We start from the raw sequence: 14,204 nt of genomic DNA, 5'->3' as shown, positions 1-14,204 counted from the left end.
CTACCCAGGTGAGCCTTTGCATCCTCCAGGCAGGGAGGGCTGAGCCAAGGCTGGGACCAGCACGGTGTGCCCAGGCCTCGGGTGCCATCTGCCACACGTCTGGGACTCGGGCACTTGGCACTGCTGCCAGCAGGTACTGCTCTGTTTCTGTGGACTTGTTACTTCCTTCTGGAGTTCTGTTGCCATAATTAACCAAATTATTATTTCATCGGGTCTGTCTGTTTGTTTATCAGCTTAGGAGTGAAGTGGTGTGAATGGAGTGCTGTTCTCTGATGTGATGCACAGAATGCAGGTCTGGGGCCTGTTTTGGTGGTATTATTTCAACTGAAAAATTCTGCTTCGTGTTAAGCAGAGCAAAACCTTGCAGAGGAACCTTTCAAATAGCCACCCAGGTAGCTGTCAGTGCGTGCCAGTCCATAGCACAGCCAGGATTAGCCAGAGCAAAGGCTTGAGGGAAGCAGCAGATCCAGAACTCTGCATCCAGTAATACCCATATCTATATGATAATTCAGTTAATACATGCAGTAATTGTGTTTCCACTCTTACATAAGTTCTTTTGAAATGTACTTTCCCACTTTGAAATAATCTGTGTTATATAAATGAACAGAGAAATCTGTTTTTCCCCTCACATGTATAAAACATTTGCCAAGCTAATGCTTGCAAATGTTTTTGCTAATATGTTTGCAAAGCTACAGTTGAGCTTTTTCCTTCATTCTGACAAATGCTGAGCCAGTCAAAGCTCCAGTGGTGCCTGGGAATCGGGGAGGTGAAAGCAGTAAACAGGGGAGATGAAAGGTGCTGCTTGTCTTCACACACTGCCACAGGAAGTGTTTTCATTAATGTGCTTTGAGGAGAGACAAGAATCTGTGTAAAGCTTTTAAAGCTGCTCTTTTACTTCATTTTACTGTACTTTCAGCTGAGATCAAATGGGGCAGGGATGGCTGTTCCACACGCTCCAGTTCCAGCCCAGGGTTGTGGTTGTGTTACCCACACAGCTCAGACAGCTCCAGTGCTTTGGGCTGGTGTGGGAATGGCAGGGATACCCTGGGGCTTCCCCTTGCCCTGCCAGACCAGGGGAGAGAACTGTCCACCAACCTACTCCCCGGGGGAAAAGGAGACACTGAGAACCAGGAGTTAAATTGAGGCATTTGGCTCTTTTTCTTGAAGCTTTTCTTGGATTGTGAGACTTAGGAGCACTCAGAACTTAATAGGAATCTGTTACAGAAAAATCTCAGCTGGGTAAAATAACACGGCTGCAAAGTTACAGTAAAGGATTAGTGCAATTAGTTTTTTTTACAGATCTGTTTAGAATACAAATACACTGTTAATAGGCTGCAGTTGCCATCCCAAAGTGTAGCTGCTTGATTTCTTATACAGCAAATAATAAACAAAAATCCAATAATTTGCTCTCTCCACGTACATTCACTGTACTTGAAATAATTAAGTTGTGGTAAATAAGACTTGGGGATATTTTGGGTTTTATTCCGGATCATTTTTGTGCATTTCACGATGAAGGGGCAGAAGATTTGCAGATACTCCCTTGGGGAGGGAGTGCTGGGCCAGGCAAAGCCCATGGCTTTGGTGAGCAGGAGCAGGCAAAGGGTGTAAAAGGCATTAAATGTTTCAGGATCCATACGCAGAGTTCACAAAAAAGCCAAACAAGCCACAGTTTGTTGTGGAGGTGGCACAAATGGAGAGCTTTATCCACCTCTCAGAGTAAAGAATGAGTAACTTGAAGGAGCTGTTGACTCCACAATGCATGTTCAAGGTCCTGCTTAAAGTGCTTTCCTGGTGGGCACAGGTCTGGGATGTTGTTTCTTGGCTTTTTTTTCCTAACTTGCACAGTTAAAATGGTGCTCATTTGAATATTGGAGTTGATCTGGATATCAGATTTAAATATTATATACATTTTTACCAGTTCTAGATTTGCCAAGTCTTCCTGAAATCTGGTGCAGTAACATTCTGGTTTGGTAAGCCTTGTTACATACTATTTCTTTTACATGCCTCATCCATTGATGATACTGGTAAGATGTTTGGTTGATGCTTTTGGTGGGTGTTGTAATTTTTAAAGGGTCGCAATGCTGGGCTGTGATCACTGACCAGAGTGGATGTCTCTGAGGGCTTTGTCTTTGCACTCTACAGCTTTTAGTCTGGGCTTTGCAAACACAGACACAAACCCTTATGCTCAGTGGAAGCCCAAGAGCACTGGGGATACCTCTGGTTCTCTTATTTCCTCAGCTTCCCCAGGGCATTACCTTGGTGCTGGTGTGACTAAAATCTGCCCCAGTTTTCCATGTCATTGAGGGCACTTGCTGCATCCCTCATTTCCTGTGACTGGTGATGTGCCTGTCGTCCCACTCTAACCCTTTCTGCTAAAAATGCTCAGTCTGGGGCTCTCTAGTTGGCCAGCTCACTTTTACAGGAGTGTTAGGAGTTAAATTTGTGAGGGGCTGGTTTTATTGTGCCTGGTTTATCCCAGGGTTAAACCACAACAGCACCTAATGAACTCTGCAGATAACATTGAATTTTATGGGATAGAAAACTGGTGTCAATATGTTCTTAAAAGAAGATTCTTGGTAACATTGTAGCATGTTTGTAGTAGTGTGGATGTGCGTCCTTTCCACTTTTCTCCTGTTCCTGGTTTCTCACTGCTGCCCTGAAAGATCAATAAAACCCTCACCAACACATTGCCAAGGTTATTATAGTTTTATATATTGTGGATCAGGGGTGTGATTGGGCAGTGCTTGGTAGGAAACCAGAGAAGGGAAGGGCTCTACAATTAGTTGTGCTGAGTGTACAGAATTTACTGATGATCCTGATCTCTCTGCACTAGTCCCCTAAATTAGGCACCCTCAAATCAAATGCTGAAGTCATATTTGTTTTCCCTGTCCCCTTCTTTCTTCCTTCTCTGCCCAAAGGCAGCTCTGAGGTGCTGGCAGAGGTTCCTGGCTGTGCTTTCCCTCCAGGAGCTGTTGAGCCAAGGAACAAGCCCTGGTGTCCCTGGGCTGTGAGAGGGAGGGGCTGGGGCTGACTCTGGGGGGCTTTGCTGCTGTTGGTGCTGCCCTGGGTGCTCCCCAGCATCTGCTCTGGGCTGCTGTCACAGGATGCTGAGTTCAAGGGATTCCTTTTGCTCTGATCCAATTCGCTGTTCTGTTTCCAGGCCCTCTCAGATATTCCTTGCTTGATCTGACATTAAAGGTATTTGTTAAGAATTTTTTCCTCTTTCATGAAGTGTGACAAAGAAAAGACACTCTCTTTAGAAAGACACTGGAAATGATGTTCAGCAACTTTCCATTTGATGCTTCCTTGCATCTTTTTTTTTCATTTTATGCTTCCTATAGAAACCAATTTTTTTTTTCTTTTCCTGCCAATATTTCTTCCTGTGTGGCTTTTCTGGCCATTGCATTTCAAGCCCTGACTTGGGAACAGCATTCCCCCTGCCCTTCACACTTGTGAGCATCCCTTGGCAGCTCCATGGTCTGCCTGGAGCCCCGCACTGAAGAGGTGGCTGGGGGAGGGAGAGCATTCCCTGAGTGCAAAGCCTGCCTCACTTAAAGAGCATCTTAAACTGAATTAGTTCTGCTGGGTGCCCCATAACCTCCTTGGCATCTGAGAAGTGGTAAAACTGCTTTCCCCTTGATGCACAGCTCTTGGATGCTGCAGCGTGTTTACACTTGGGAAATATTTAAGTAATTGGTTTCAGCAAATAACTCTCTTGTGACGTGTGGGGATTTTTTTTTTCTGTATTTATATTCTAAACCATTTTTGAAATACCAGTCTGGCAAAGAAACCACCCTGTCTGAAGCAAGGAATGTGCTCCCTGATTATGTGGGCTTGGTTTGCAGAGCAGCAGAGCATCTCCACAGGGAGCTCAACGCCTTGGGAGGGTTTGGGGAGCCAGTTCTGGGGGTCTGAGCAGGGTGGTTTGACTGGAGCCCAGACAGGGGGAGCAGGGCAGGATGAGGAAGCTCCTTGCATTGTGTGCAGTGTGTATTTTGAGCCTTACAAGTGGGTTTTCCGTTTGTCCTTAACCCTCAGAAAGCCACTCTTTCACATCTCTCTCTGAAGAGGTAAATTAGGTGCCTGAGTGCTCAGAAGACTGGAACTCTGGGAGAGGAAATCCATTACTCCAGGAAAAAATGGAAATTCCTCTTCACCTGCTGTAACAACTGGAGCATTGTCAGGAGCCAACATCTGGGAGCTATTTCTGGGGAAAAGTCAAAGTACCATTGTTCACCGGGAGGAACAAAAATGCATTTTCTTCCTTTTGTAGGTGTCTTTACAGTGCCCTCTAGGAAACTTGTGGAGAAATGCTGGAGGGGTGTTTCTCAGCCCAGGTGGAGAAAATAATGAAAACAGGCCCTGGAAGAATTAAAAATTAAATAAATAATGGAGCTCTGGTCCCCTGGGACTGAGGTGCTTTTTGAAGGAAGCACTGCTGATATTAAAAACTGCTAGTTACTTGAAATGGAAGAAATGGCTTTAGTATTCCACAAAAAAGGGAAAAGTGGATAAAATCCTTTAAGCTCTCCTTCTGAAATGGTTACGAGAAGGAATTTTGCAGTTAGGACCTTCAGAGAGGTTTCCTCACTGGCTTAATTCAAATACAGGGTGTTAGATGGTCCGACTTGTGTTTTCCTTTGATTTATAAAAGCAGAATTACCTGAAAGAATGTTTCTTGCACAAGGTGAGAGGTTTGTGGGGCTCAGCTGCTGCATGAGAATTCTCTAAAACCCAAGGATATTTTTAAACAACCTGAAAGAAATCCACATTTTTGGGCTTAGTGCTTATAGAGGGTTTTTTTTTCCTGGCACACCAGGAGGAACAAAAGGTGCACCAGAAGTTGTTTTTGAAGCACAGCTGGTAGGCAGCTTTTTATTTTCCTTTTTTTGGGAGTGGATTTCAGGCAAATGAATAAATCCTTGTGAGTAGGAAACAGTTTAAGAGTGGGACTATGGACTGGACATGAGGAGCACCTCCTTGGTGGGGATTTTTTTGGGACAAGTTGCACAAGGGTTCCAGTGGCTCCTGTTTAGGTGAGGAGGACTTGGTGCCATCTTTTCTCCTGCAGTTTTCCAAGGTGAACAGAACTGCAGCCCCACAGTAAAGGGACAGAGAGGTTGTGACCTGGTGTGACAGTGCTTGGGAGCAGCTGCTGAAGGGAGCCATGGCACAGCACCCAGACAATTAACTGTAATTAATAAAATCGCGTGTTCCAAATCCAGGTAAAAATGTCTGACTCTCTCAAGGGGTTTGAAAGGCTGTGGAACTGAACACCAGATAAATGCATCTCCACAGACATCTGATCTTGGAGATTACAATCTGTGTTTGGATTTGGCTGCTGATCATTATCGTGTTTTTCTTGCCATTATTTAATAATATATGAGGTGATGGTATCGCTTACAGAGGGAGTGCTTGGAGTGGATGCAGGGATGCTTCCTTGCAGTGATTTACTGCAGACACACCACACTCTTTGGAGGCTTCTTCATTCTATTCCTGCACACTTGTTTAAGGGGCTAATTTTTTAAAATACAATTTTGTGCTTGAGGTCCATCAAGAAGGTCAGTTAAGCCAACAATAATAATTTGTTATTTAACAAATGAAAGGTGTAACTGGAAATCCAAATGAAGCTCTAAAGGCATTGTTGCAAAATATGGCTTACTTTGCTTGACTGGCTCTTTGTTTATTGGCTGTGCTGTCTGGATACTCCTGAGTTACTGAGGCCAAGTCCTGAACCATGTCACCTCTTTCTCTGTCACAGTAATGCCATCATTATGGTGACTGTCTTGATTTTTGTGCTCTTGTTGGTACATGATGTCAAAAACCTTCTCAGCTCAGTAGCATCATAAAATCTGGGGTGGTTTGTGTTGGAGAGGACCTGAAGGATTATCCATTTCCACCCCCAGCCACGGGCACTAACACCCTCCACTGTCCCGGGGTGCTCTAGGCCCTGTCCAGCCCAGCCTTGGACCCTGCAGGGACGGGGCAGCCACAGCTGCTCTGGGCACCCTGAGCCAGGGCCTCCCCACCCTCACGGGGAGAATTTCTTCCACATGACCTCCTCCATCCTGAAAGGATCTCTCTCCCTTGGGGGTTTCAGAACAGCCCCTTCCCTTTTGGGCGGGGGAGATTTGAGGCACCCCAGCAATCCTCAAGCACCATTCCTAGCCCACAACTCCCAACCATGCTGGGGTGAAGAGGCGTTACTCTTTGTGATGGATATCTTTGTTACAATGTGTTAAATCATCAGAGGGGGAAATCTGCTTGAGCTGAAGGAGAAAGGAATCTACAGACTCTGGGAAAGTCTGGATTTATACAAGGCATTACTTATCTTATAATGTTCTGTCACTTGCTCTGCCAGGTTCCACTGTCAGCCTCTGCTGGAATTATGGAAGTACCAGCAGGATTTATACTGTACTCTGCAGTCTGGGGTAGCTCTTACACTCCCTCCTTTTTCTCCTGATGCTTAAGTGCTATTTAATTTTTTGTCTGGTATAATTTGTGGATTGTGGAGTCTTTGTGAAGCAGGACCTGAAGTGGTGTTGGGAGAACACAGTTTAGAAATGTGACCTTGGTTTTTGAGTGTGGTGAACTTGCCAAGCACTGTGTGTTTGATTGGGCTTTGGAAGTGCTTTATGAAAGTAAAATCAAAAGATATTTGGCTGGTGTATATTGCTGTCGTAGTTTAATTGGATCAGGTGCTGTATAATCTCTATTGCCTAGAAGAGAAAAATGTAATATTAAGCAGAAAATACATCTTTGTCTAAGCATTGGCACATTGTAGTATCATAGATAAATTTTGCTTATTGGGGAATGCAGAATGCTTCTGATGCTGTCAAGGACAATAAATTACCAAGCTGGAAATATATACATTTATTTAGAGATTACTACATGCAGCAATTTGCCCTCATAGATAACGTGCTCCTCAGCCATGAATATGTGAACAAAACCACAGAACAAGTTTCCTCTGAGCTCCTGCTGGCAGCCTGCAGGGAATGGTGTGGGGAATGTCTTCACTTAAACATGTCTGGCTGATGCTGGAGGCAGCTTTTTGTAATGATGTGGGTTAGGAAGGGCATAACACTGTCTTTAGGATTATAGAGGCCATTGGGAACGTTAATTAAATTCTGAGGGGCAGCCTTTTAAAAGTGCAGTCCTGCAGCTAGAGAGCTTGGAGCTTTTATCATTGACTCACAGTGAGAAGGGGCTGTCTAAGAGTTCCTGCCAGTCTGATTAGGACTTGTCAGATGCTTCTGTTTTACATGTCAAGCTCGAAGGGTGTGATATCCATGCTCCTGAACTGTCTTGGGGTCAGAAGGACAGGTATTGCCCCCAGTGCCACATCATTCCTCAGCTCCCAACAGTGAGTGATCACCAAAGCCTGGTGTGACTCCTTCCAATCCAAAGCCTGGTGTGACTCCTTCCAATCCAAAGCCTGGTGTACTGCTCATCAGCTAATTGTGATGGCAGCTTTTAGCTGCCCTAATTTATCATCTTGTTTGGAAAAAGGAGTTCTGAAACAATACCTGTGCTTCACGTTTCCTTTCTGGATGATTGTTGCATTTGGTCCTTGTGAGATGTGCTGTGGTTTCTTTGCCAAGTGAAGGGGAATGTGGTGTTGGAGCCCTGTGCTTGGGCTGCAGCTGCTGCTCATCCTCAGGAGAGCATCACAACTGAGCAGCTCTGGTGGCAGCACAGAATCCCAGTCAGATCTGTGCACTGCTGGGAAAATCTCAGGGCACGTTGCTGTGCACCAGTTTGAGGTGATTTATGTGGAGTCAGTAGGACTGAGATCAGAGTGGTTTTGTCTGGAGTTATTTTCCTAAGTGCTGTAATTTCTGATGAGCTCGTGGCAGGCGGTTGTTAAAGGACGCATTTGGGTGATTTAAGGTGGGTGTTGGAGTGCTTGTGTCTTCCAGAAATTAACTGGATAATGAAGGGAAGCTTCTTGTGCAGCTGCTTGGCATTTACTGTTCTATGTATTGCTCACATGAAGCCTTATAAAGATGCACCTCTGCACAGAAAATGGTGCAGGACAGGCTGGAAGCACTTCATGGTTAAATACTGTCAGATCGCTTTGGGGTGATGCGTTTTGTCTTGGCTGAAACAGTGTCAGAACCGATGGTTAATTGTGAGAATTTGGGCAGAGAGGAGCTACAAGGAGGACTAGAACATCCCAGAGTATTTTTAATAGTTGGGGGTAGGAATGTTTGAAGGGCATCAGTTCCTGGACAGATTGGGTGAGGTGAACAAGGTGGTATTTCCCAAACTTGGAATCACAGAATCCTGGAATGGTGTGGGTTGGAAGGGACCTTAAAGCTCATCCATTCCCACCTTCTGCCATGAGCAGGGACACCTTCCACTGTCCCAGAGTGCTCTAAGCCCCAGTGTCCAACCTGGCCTTGGGCACTGTCAGGGATCCAAGAGCAGCCATAGCTGCTCTGGGCACCCTGTTCCAGGGCCTGCTCACCCTCACAGGGAAGAATTCCTTCCCAGTATTTAACCTAAACCTGCCCTTTTCCACTTTTTAGCCATTCCCTGTGTCCTGTCCCTCCATCCCTTGTCCCCAGTCTCTCTCCAGCTCTTCTGGAGCCCCTTCAGGCCCTGGTAGGGGCTTTGAGCTCTCCCTGAGCCTTCTCTTGTCCAGGTGAGCACCCCCAGCTCTCCCAGCCTGGCTCCAGCCCTTGAAGCATCTCCGTGGCCTCCTCTGGACTCTCTCCAGTAGCTTCACATCCTGGTGTTGATGTTGGAGGCTGTTTTGGGGGGATTTTGGGCTTTTTTGTTCTAGGTAAACTTGTATTTGCTGTCTTTCACTCCCAGAGTGGTTGCTGGTGTAAACTGTGTTACCTTTTCAGACCATTTAGGGAAGAGCAAGGACAAGGTTAGAGTTCAAATTTGGCAAACTGTTCCATGGAAGGTGGAAATATTTGGAGGACCCAAGAGTAAGTTAATACAGTTAGGCAGAATAATCAGCTAGTCTAACACTAAATTGAAAATAGCAAACAGTTACAGCAGCTTCCCTGAACAGGATTTGGGGATTATGGTAGTGATGTAGTCAGGAGTGCCACGCTGCTGAGCTAAACCTGGCTGCCTGTGTGCTGGGACGGGCACGGGAGCGCCAAACCCGGCTGGAACGGGCACGGGAGGAGTGCCAAACCCGGCTGGGATGGGCACGGGAGGGCCAAACCCGGCTGGGACGGGCACGGGAGGAGCGCTGAACCCGGCTGGGACGGGCACGGGAGGAGCGCCAAACCCGGCTGGGACGGGCACGGGAGGAGCGCCAAACCCGGCTGGGACGGGCACGGGAGGAGCGCTGAACCCGGCTGGGACGGGCACGGGAGGAGCGCCAAACCCGGCTGGGACGGGCACGGGAGGAGTGCCAAACCCGGCTGGGACGGGCACGGGAGGGCCAAACCCGGCTGGGACGGGCACGGGAGCGCCAAACCTGGCTGGGACGGGCACGGGAGGAGTGCCAAACCCGGCTGGGACGGGCACGGGAGCGCCCAACCCGGCTGGGACGGGCACGGGAGTGCCAAACCCGGCTGGGACGGGCACGGGAGCGCCAAACCCGGCTGGGACGGGCACGGGAGCGCCCAACCCGGCTGGGACGGGCACGGGAGCGCCAAACCCGGCTGGGACGGGCACGGGAGCGCCAAACCCGGCTGGGACGGGCACGGGAGCGCCAAACCCGGCTGGGACGGGCACGGGAGCGCCAAACCTGGCTGCCTGTGTGCTGGGACGGGCACGGGAGCGCCAAACCCGGCTGGGACGGGCACGGGAGCGCCAAACCCGGCTGGGACGGGCACGGGAGCGCTAAACCCGGCTGGGACGGGCACGGGAGGGCCAAACCCGGCTGGGACGGGCGCGGGAGGAGTGCCAAACCCGGCTGGGACGGGCACGGGAGGAGCGCTGAACCCGGCTGGGACGGGCACGGGAGCGCCAAACCCGGCTGGGACGGGCACGGGAGCGCTAAACCTGGCTGCCTGTGTGCTGGCAGGGCTGGGTCAGGGAGCTGTGGAGCTTCCAGGACACAGAAATGACTCAGTGTCTGTGGCTCATTGAGATCTTGTCTGTGCCAGGTCATTCCGTTGTGTTTTGGCACATCTGGCTCCCTGCCACTCATCTCCAGAGCAGATCTGGGGAGAAATAAACTCCAGCCTGGTGGGAATGGATGAGATTTATCTGTTTGTGTTCCTAGCAGGGAGACAGACTTACCTTAGCATAAGCTCCTTGGCCAGTGTTAGCACAAAGGGAGGCAGTGGTGTGTACCCAGCTGTGTAAGTGTGTGCGAAGGGGAAGGACTCCCTGCACCAAATGTACACCCATCCTACCCAGAATAAGATGCTGTCATTGAGCTGAGTAATCCCTAGGCTGATGGAGTGGGAAAAATGGCTCGTTGGTAGAAATAGAAGTTTATTAAGGTCAAGGGTGTACAAACCTTTCTTGTGCTGAATTGAGGTTTGAAGGCAGCATGAGCTTAGCTGGCTGCAGTGTGGTTCTCCAGAGTGCCCCAAACCCCAGCTGCAGAGACCATTTTTTAACTTCATTCCAGTTGGAATGGTGTTATTCACCAACCCTTCACATTTTGTCCCCACTGCACCCAGTGCAGGAGCACAGTGATATCCTGGGACAAAGCAGCTTGTGCTCTATCTTCCCAGGGCTCATGGCAGGAGTTTGGTACCTCTGAAGCCTGGCTGAGAATCTGCTTCCCGTTCTTCCTCAAGGTTTATAATCCCCGTGGAGCTGCTCTTAGGTCTTGCTGTGACCTCTCTTGGCATCCTCTGCTCTATTTCCTTGGACACCTGGTTGCTTCCAGGGCAAGAACGATCTCCACTCTTATCGATGGATTAGATCTGCTCCCATCTGCACTGGAGACTGGCAGGGCAAACAAAAAGCTGCCATTCCCCTTTTAAAGGTTTTCTGTCTTTTATTTGAAAAGCCAGAGTGAAGCAAAACTCAGACCTATGTGTTTTGTTTTCTTAGGGATCTGGATTTATTCTGGGAAAACTTGGAGAAGCCTGGAATTGAGGTGGGGGGGAAATGCTTCCCTTGGAAAGCCCAGGGACTGTGCAGCTCAGTCTTTAATTTTGATAAGAACTTTAGGTTTCTGCTGCACTGGGAGAGATTATAGGGATAAAAAGGTCAAAGATTTTCCTGCTGTTCATGGCTGTTGCTTCTGCTCTGCCTTTTGCTGCTTCAGAGCTGACACTCAGGATTTCAGAGGCACAGAGAATTGAGAACATCCACACACATATGCTCTTGTACAAACCAGAGTAACATAAGCAGCTTCTAGATATTTTTTTAAGTTTTGTTGATTTTTTTTTTTTGTTTTGTATATTTGGTTTGGGTGGTTTTTTTTTTTTTGGTTTGGTTTGGTTTTTTGTTTTTTTTTTTTTTGGATATCCCTATCCCAAGAAAGACAACCCCAAGGATTTGGATCCCAACCTAACAGGATCACTGGAGAAATGTCAGTCTTTCTAGAATGTTTCCTCATTTCCTCTTTGAATTCCTGAAGGTAGGAGAGCATTTGAATGCTATCAGCTGCCAAAGCCTCATTTATCTGTTGTTTCTTTCACACCACTCCTGCCTTATCTCCAAGTTGCTGTGAATTGTGAGTAGCAGAGACAATGGGCTCTGTGCAGGCAGGCTGGAGTCCCTCTAGGGGGAAGCTGGAGGCTCTTTGGAGACCAGGGACTCTCTGTGTAGTTTGGTGATAGTGGAAATCGCATCAATTTGTTAATTAAGGTCATTTTAGAAGGTAAATCCGATTTTAAAAACCCCACAAACAACCAAGCAATGGGAGAAGCTGCAATGCTTCCAGGACAGCCTTTGTTTGCAAGTAAAGGTCGCCTTCAGAGTTTATGCTTTTTCTTCAAACCCCAGAATTATTCTGTGGCTTAATTAAACAAATGTCTTTATGAAATGCATATTTGTCTTTCAGGTGGTCTTAAAATATCTCACCATTTTTTTATTGACCATGAGATGAAGTGGTCAATGGTGAGAGGTGAAATGGTTTTGAGATGAGTGCAGGAGTTTGGTTTTTTTAATATGAGTGTTATTTCTAAGGTGGGCTTTAAAACCTGAGATGCCCTTTTCCCTGAACCCAGTGTTGTGCTGATTGGAAAACTGTTCTTCTCTGGAAGAATTTGTCTTCTGTTTTCTACAGATGATTAAATTAAGACAAGTCAAAGTGATATTGACACACAATCGTTCTGCTTGACCAAATACACCAGAAAGACAGTAATTAAAATTCACTTCTTAGTGCAAACTAGATGTTAATTACAGAACTCTTTGGGGAATACTTAAAATGAAAAAGTAATCATGTTTATCGTGGGCTAGAACAGAAGTAAGAAACCGCTGTATGACACTTGCAAGATGTGTTAAGCCCGGAATGGGAGACTTTCTCCTGAGGGTTGAATTGTTCTGGATGGTTCCCAATCTTGGTTCCACAAAGCAAAGGACAGCACTGCTGGGCGGGCACCCACACCACTGAGGCCAAGAACAGAGCAGGGAAATACATTTTAGGGGTGGAAATGTCTGGGAATCTGAGGGTCCACGATGAGAATAATCAAAGCAGCAAACACCATCATGCAGACCAAGCTGGTTGAATATGTTCAGGGGGAGGATGCGAGCGGTGCTCGTCCCAGTGCCTTCAGGCAGGGTGTGTTCCACGTTCAAAACGGTGCAAAACTAACCCACAAATTCTGTGATGCCTTACAGAATCACTTGTGAGAACCTTCACTCCTTTCTACTTCCTGGTGGAGCCCCTGGACATGCTGGCGGTGCGAGGGGGGTCGGTGATCATGAACTGCTCGGCGCAGTGCGAGACCCCCCCCCGGATCGAGTGGAGGAAGGACGGCTCCTTCCTCAACTTGGTGTCTGACGACCGCCGCCAGCTGCTGCCCGATGGATCCTTACTGATCAACAGCGTGGTGCATTCCAAGCACAATAAACCTGATGAAGGATATTATCAGTGTGTGGCAACTGTGGACAGCCTGGGGACCATCGTGAGCAGGACAGCCAAGCTCACTGTGGCAGGTAAGGCTCTGCTTTGGGAGTGTGGCTGCGAACGTGGTGATGGAAGGTGGGATAGGTGAGGGATGGATGGGTGACTCTCACAATTAAAAGGCAAATACCATCTATATGTGTTAAGAGAAGCTTTATAGATTTATGGTTAAGTTTCACCTTCCCTTGTGTTGTTATCAGGGGTGGCCTGGGTTTGGGACATTTGGGAGGGTCAGCTCCTTACTGTGGCAGCACCTGACCTCCAATCAACATATCAGGAAGTGATCTCCACCACTGGGCAGCAAAGAAGGATTCAATGGACAGACCTTTGGGAGAGCCTAAAGGGTTAAGCAAAACTTGCGCTGTGTGGATGAGCACAGGGTGGGAAAAATCCTCTGCTCCTGGTGCTGTAGTATTTTCTCTATTCAGTCTTCTGTAGTATTTTTGATAAGGTTTTAATAAACCTGTTCAATTTTTGCAAGTGAGCATCATTTCTCACAGAAGGGAATGCTCTGCCCTTGGAAAAACGGGAAGGTGCTTCCCAAGGAGCACGAGCTGGTTCCATCAGCTCAGGGAAACTGGGACTGTGGCTCTCATTTTACTGGCTGGGAGTTGGCATGTGTTCTGTTCCTGTAAGCAGCTTAATGTGGGGTATTTCTCAGGAAATGCTGGAGATCAGGAAAGCTGCAATGAATGGATTAAGAGGAGTGTCAGGTGTCTGAAATCACAATGGAGATTTACCACAGCTTAGAAGGAGGAAGAAAATAGGATTTTGCTTTCTTTATGTATAAATAACCTTAAAATAACTTTCTGTGCTTGTATGTGGTGAGTTACCTGCTCTGTCTGAAACATTTGGGAAGCTCCTAACAGCAGTGTCTACAACCCCTACAGGACTGGGAGATGGGTAGGGAATGGAGTCCTGGGGAGTTGTATTTTTCTGTTTCTTGAGTGTCAGGTGTGAACAAGGAAGCCTGAAAAGTAACAATGAATCAAATGCACACAGTTTTCTGTTAAAAAGCCCAAGTCATAACCTCAGCTTTGGTGTTTTGAGTACCCTTTAGACTTGATAGGTGATAGCTTTCTTTTGGGGGGTTAGGAAGCCGTGAGGGAGTGAAGTTTGCAGGTAAAAATAAAGATTATGTCTGGGAAAAGTGATTTGTTCTGTCACTTGCTTATTTCTCAGGGCTCGGTATTGTCAG

At 47.3% G+C, this 14,204-nt stretch overlaps 1 protein-coding gene across 4 annotated transcripts in view; it reads left to right on the top strand.

Annotated features, from left to right (window-relative positions):
* NEO1 (neogenin 1) overlaps positions 1-14,204 on the top strand; it is a 175,127-nt gene that overhangs the window by 40,489 nt on the left and 120,434 nt on the right. For all 4 annotated transcript variants that reach the window (XM_059857980.1, XM_059857979.1, XM_059857978.1 and 1 more), the window contains exon 2: positions 12,721-13,038. In XM_059857980.1, coding sequence (XP_059713963.1) covers positions 12,721-13,038 — 318 coding nt within the window. The remainder of the gene's footprint in view (positions 1-12,720; positions 13,039-14,204) is intronic.

The sequence above is a fragment of the Haemorhous mexicanus genome, chromosome 13 (genome assembly GCF_027477595.1).
Source record: "Haemorhous mexicanus isolate bHaeMex1 chromosome 13, bHaeMex1.pri, whole genome shotgun sequence".
Classification (NCBI taxonomy): Eukaryota; Metazoa; Chordata; class Aves; order Passeriformes; family Fringillidae; genus Haemorhous; species Haemorhous mexicanus.
Note: the sequence above shows the minus strand (reverse complement) of the source record. Positions and strands in the feature narration are given on the sequence as shown.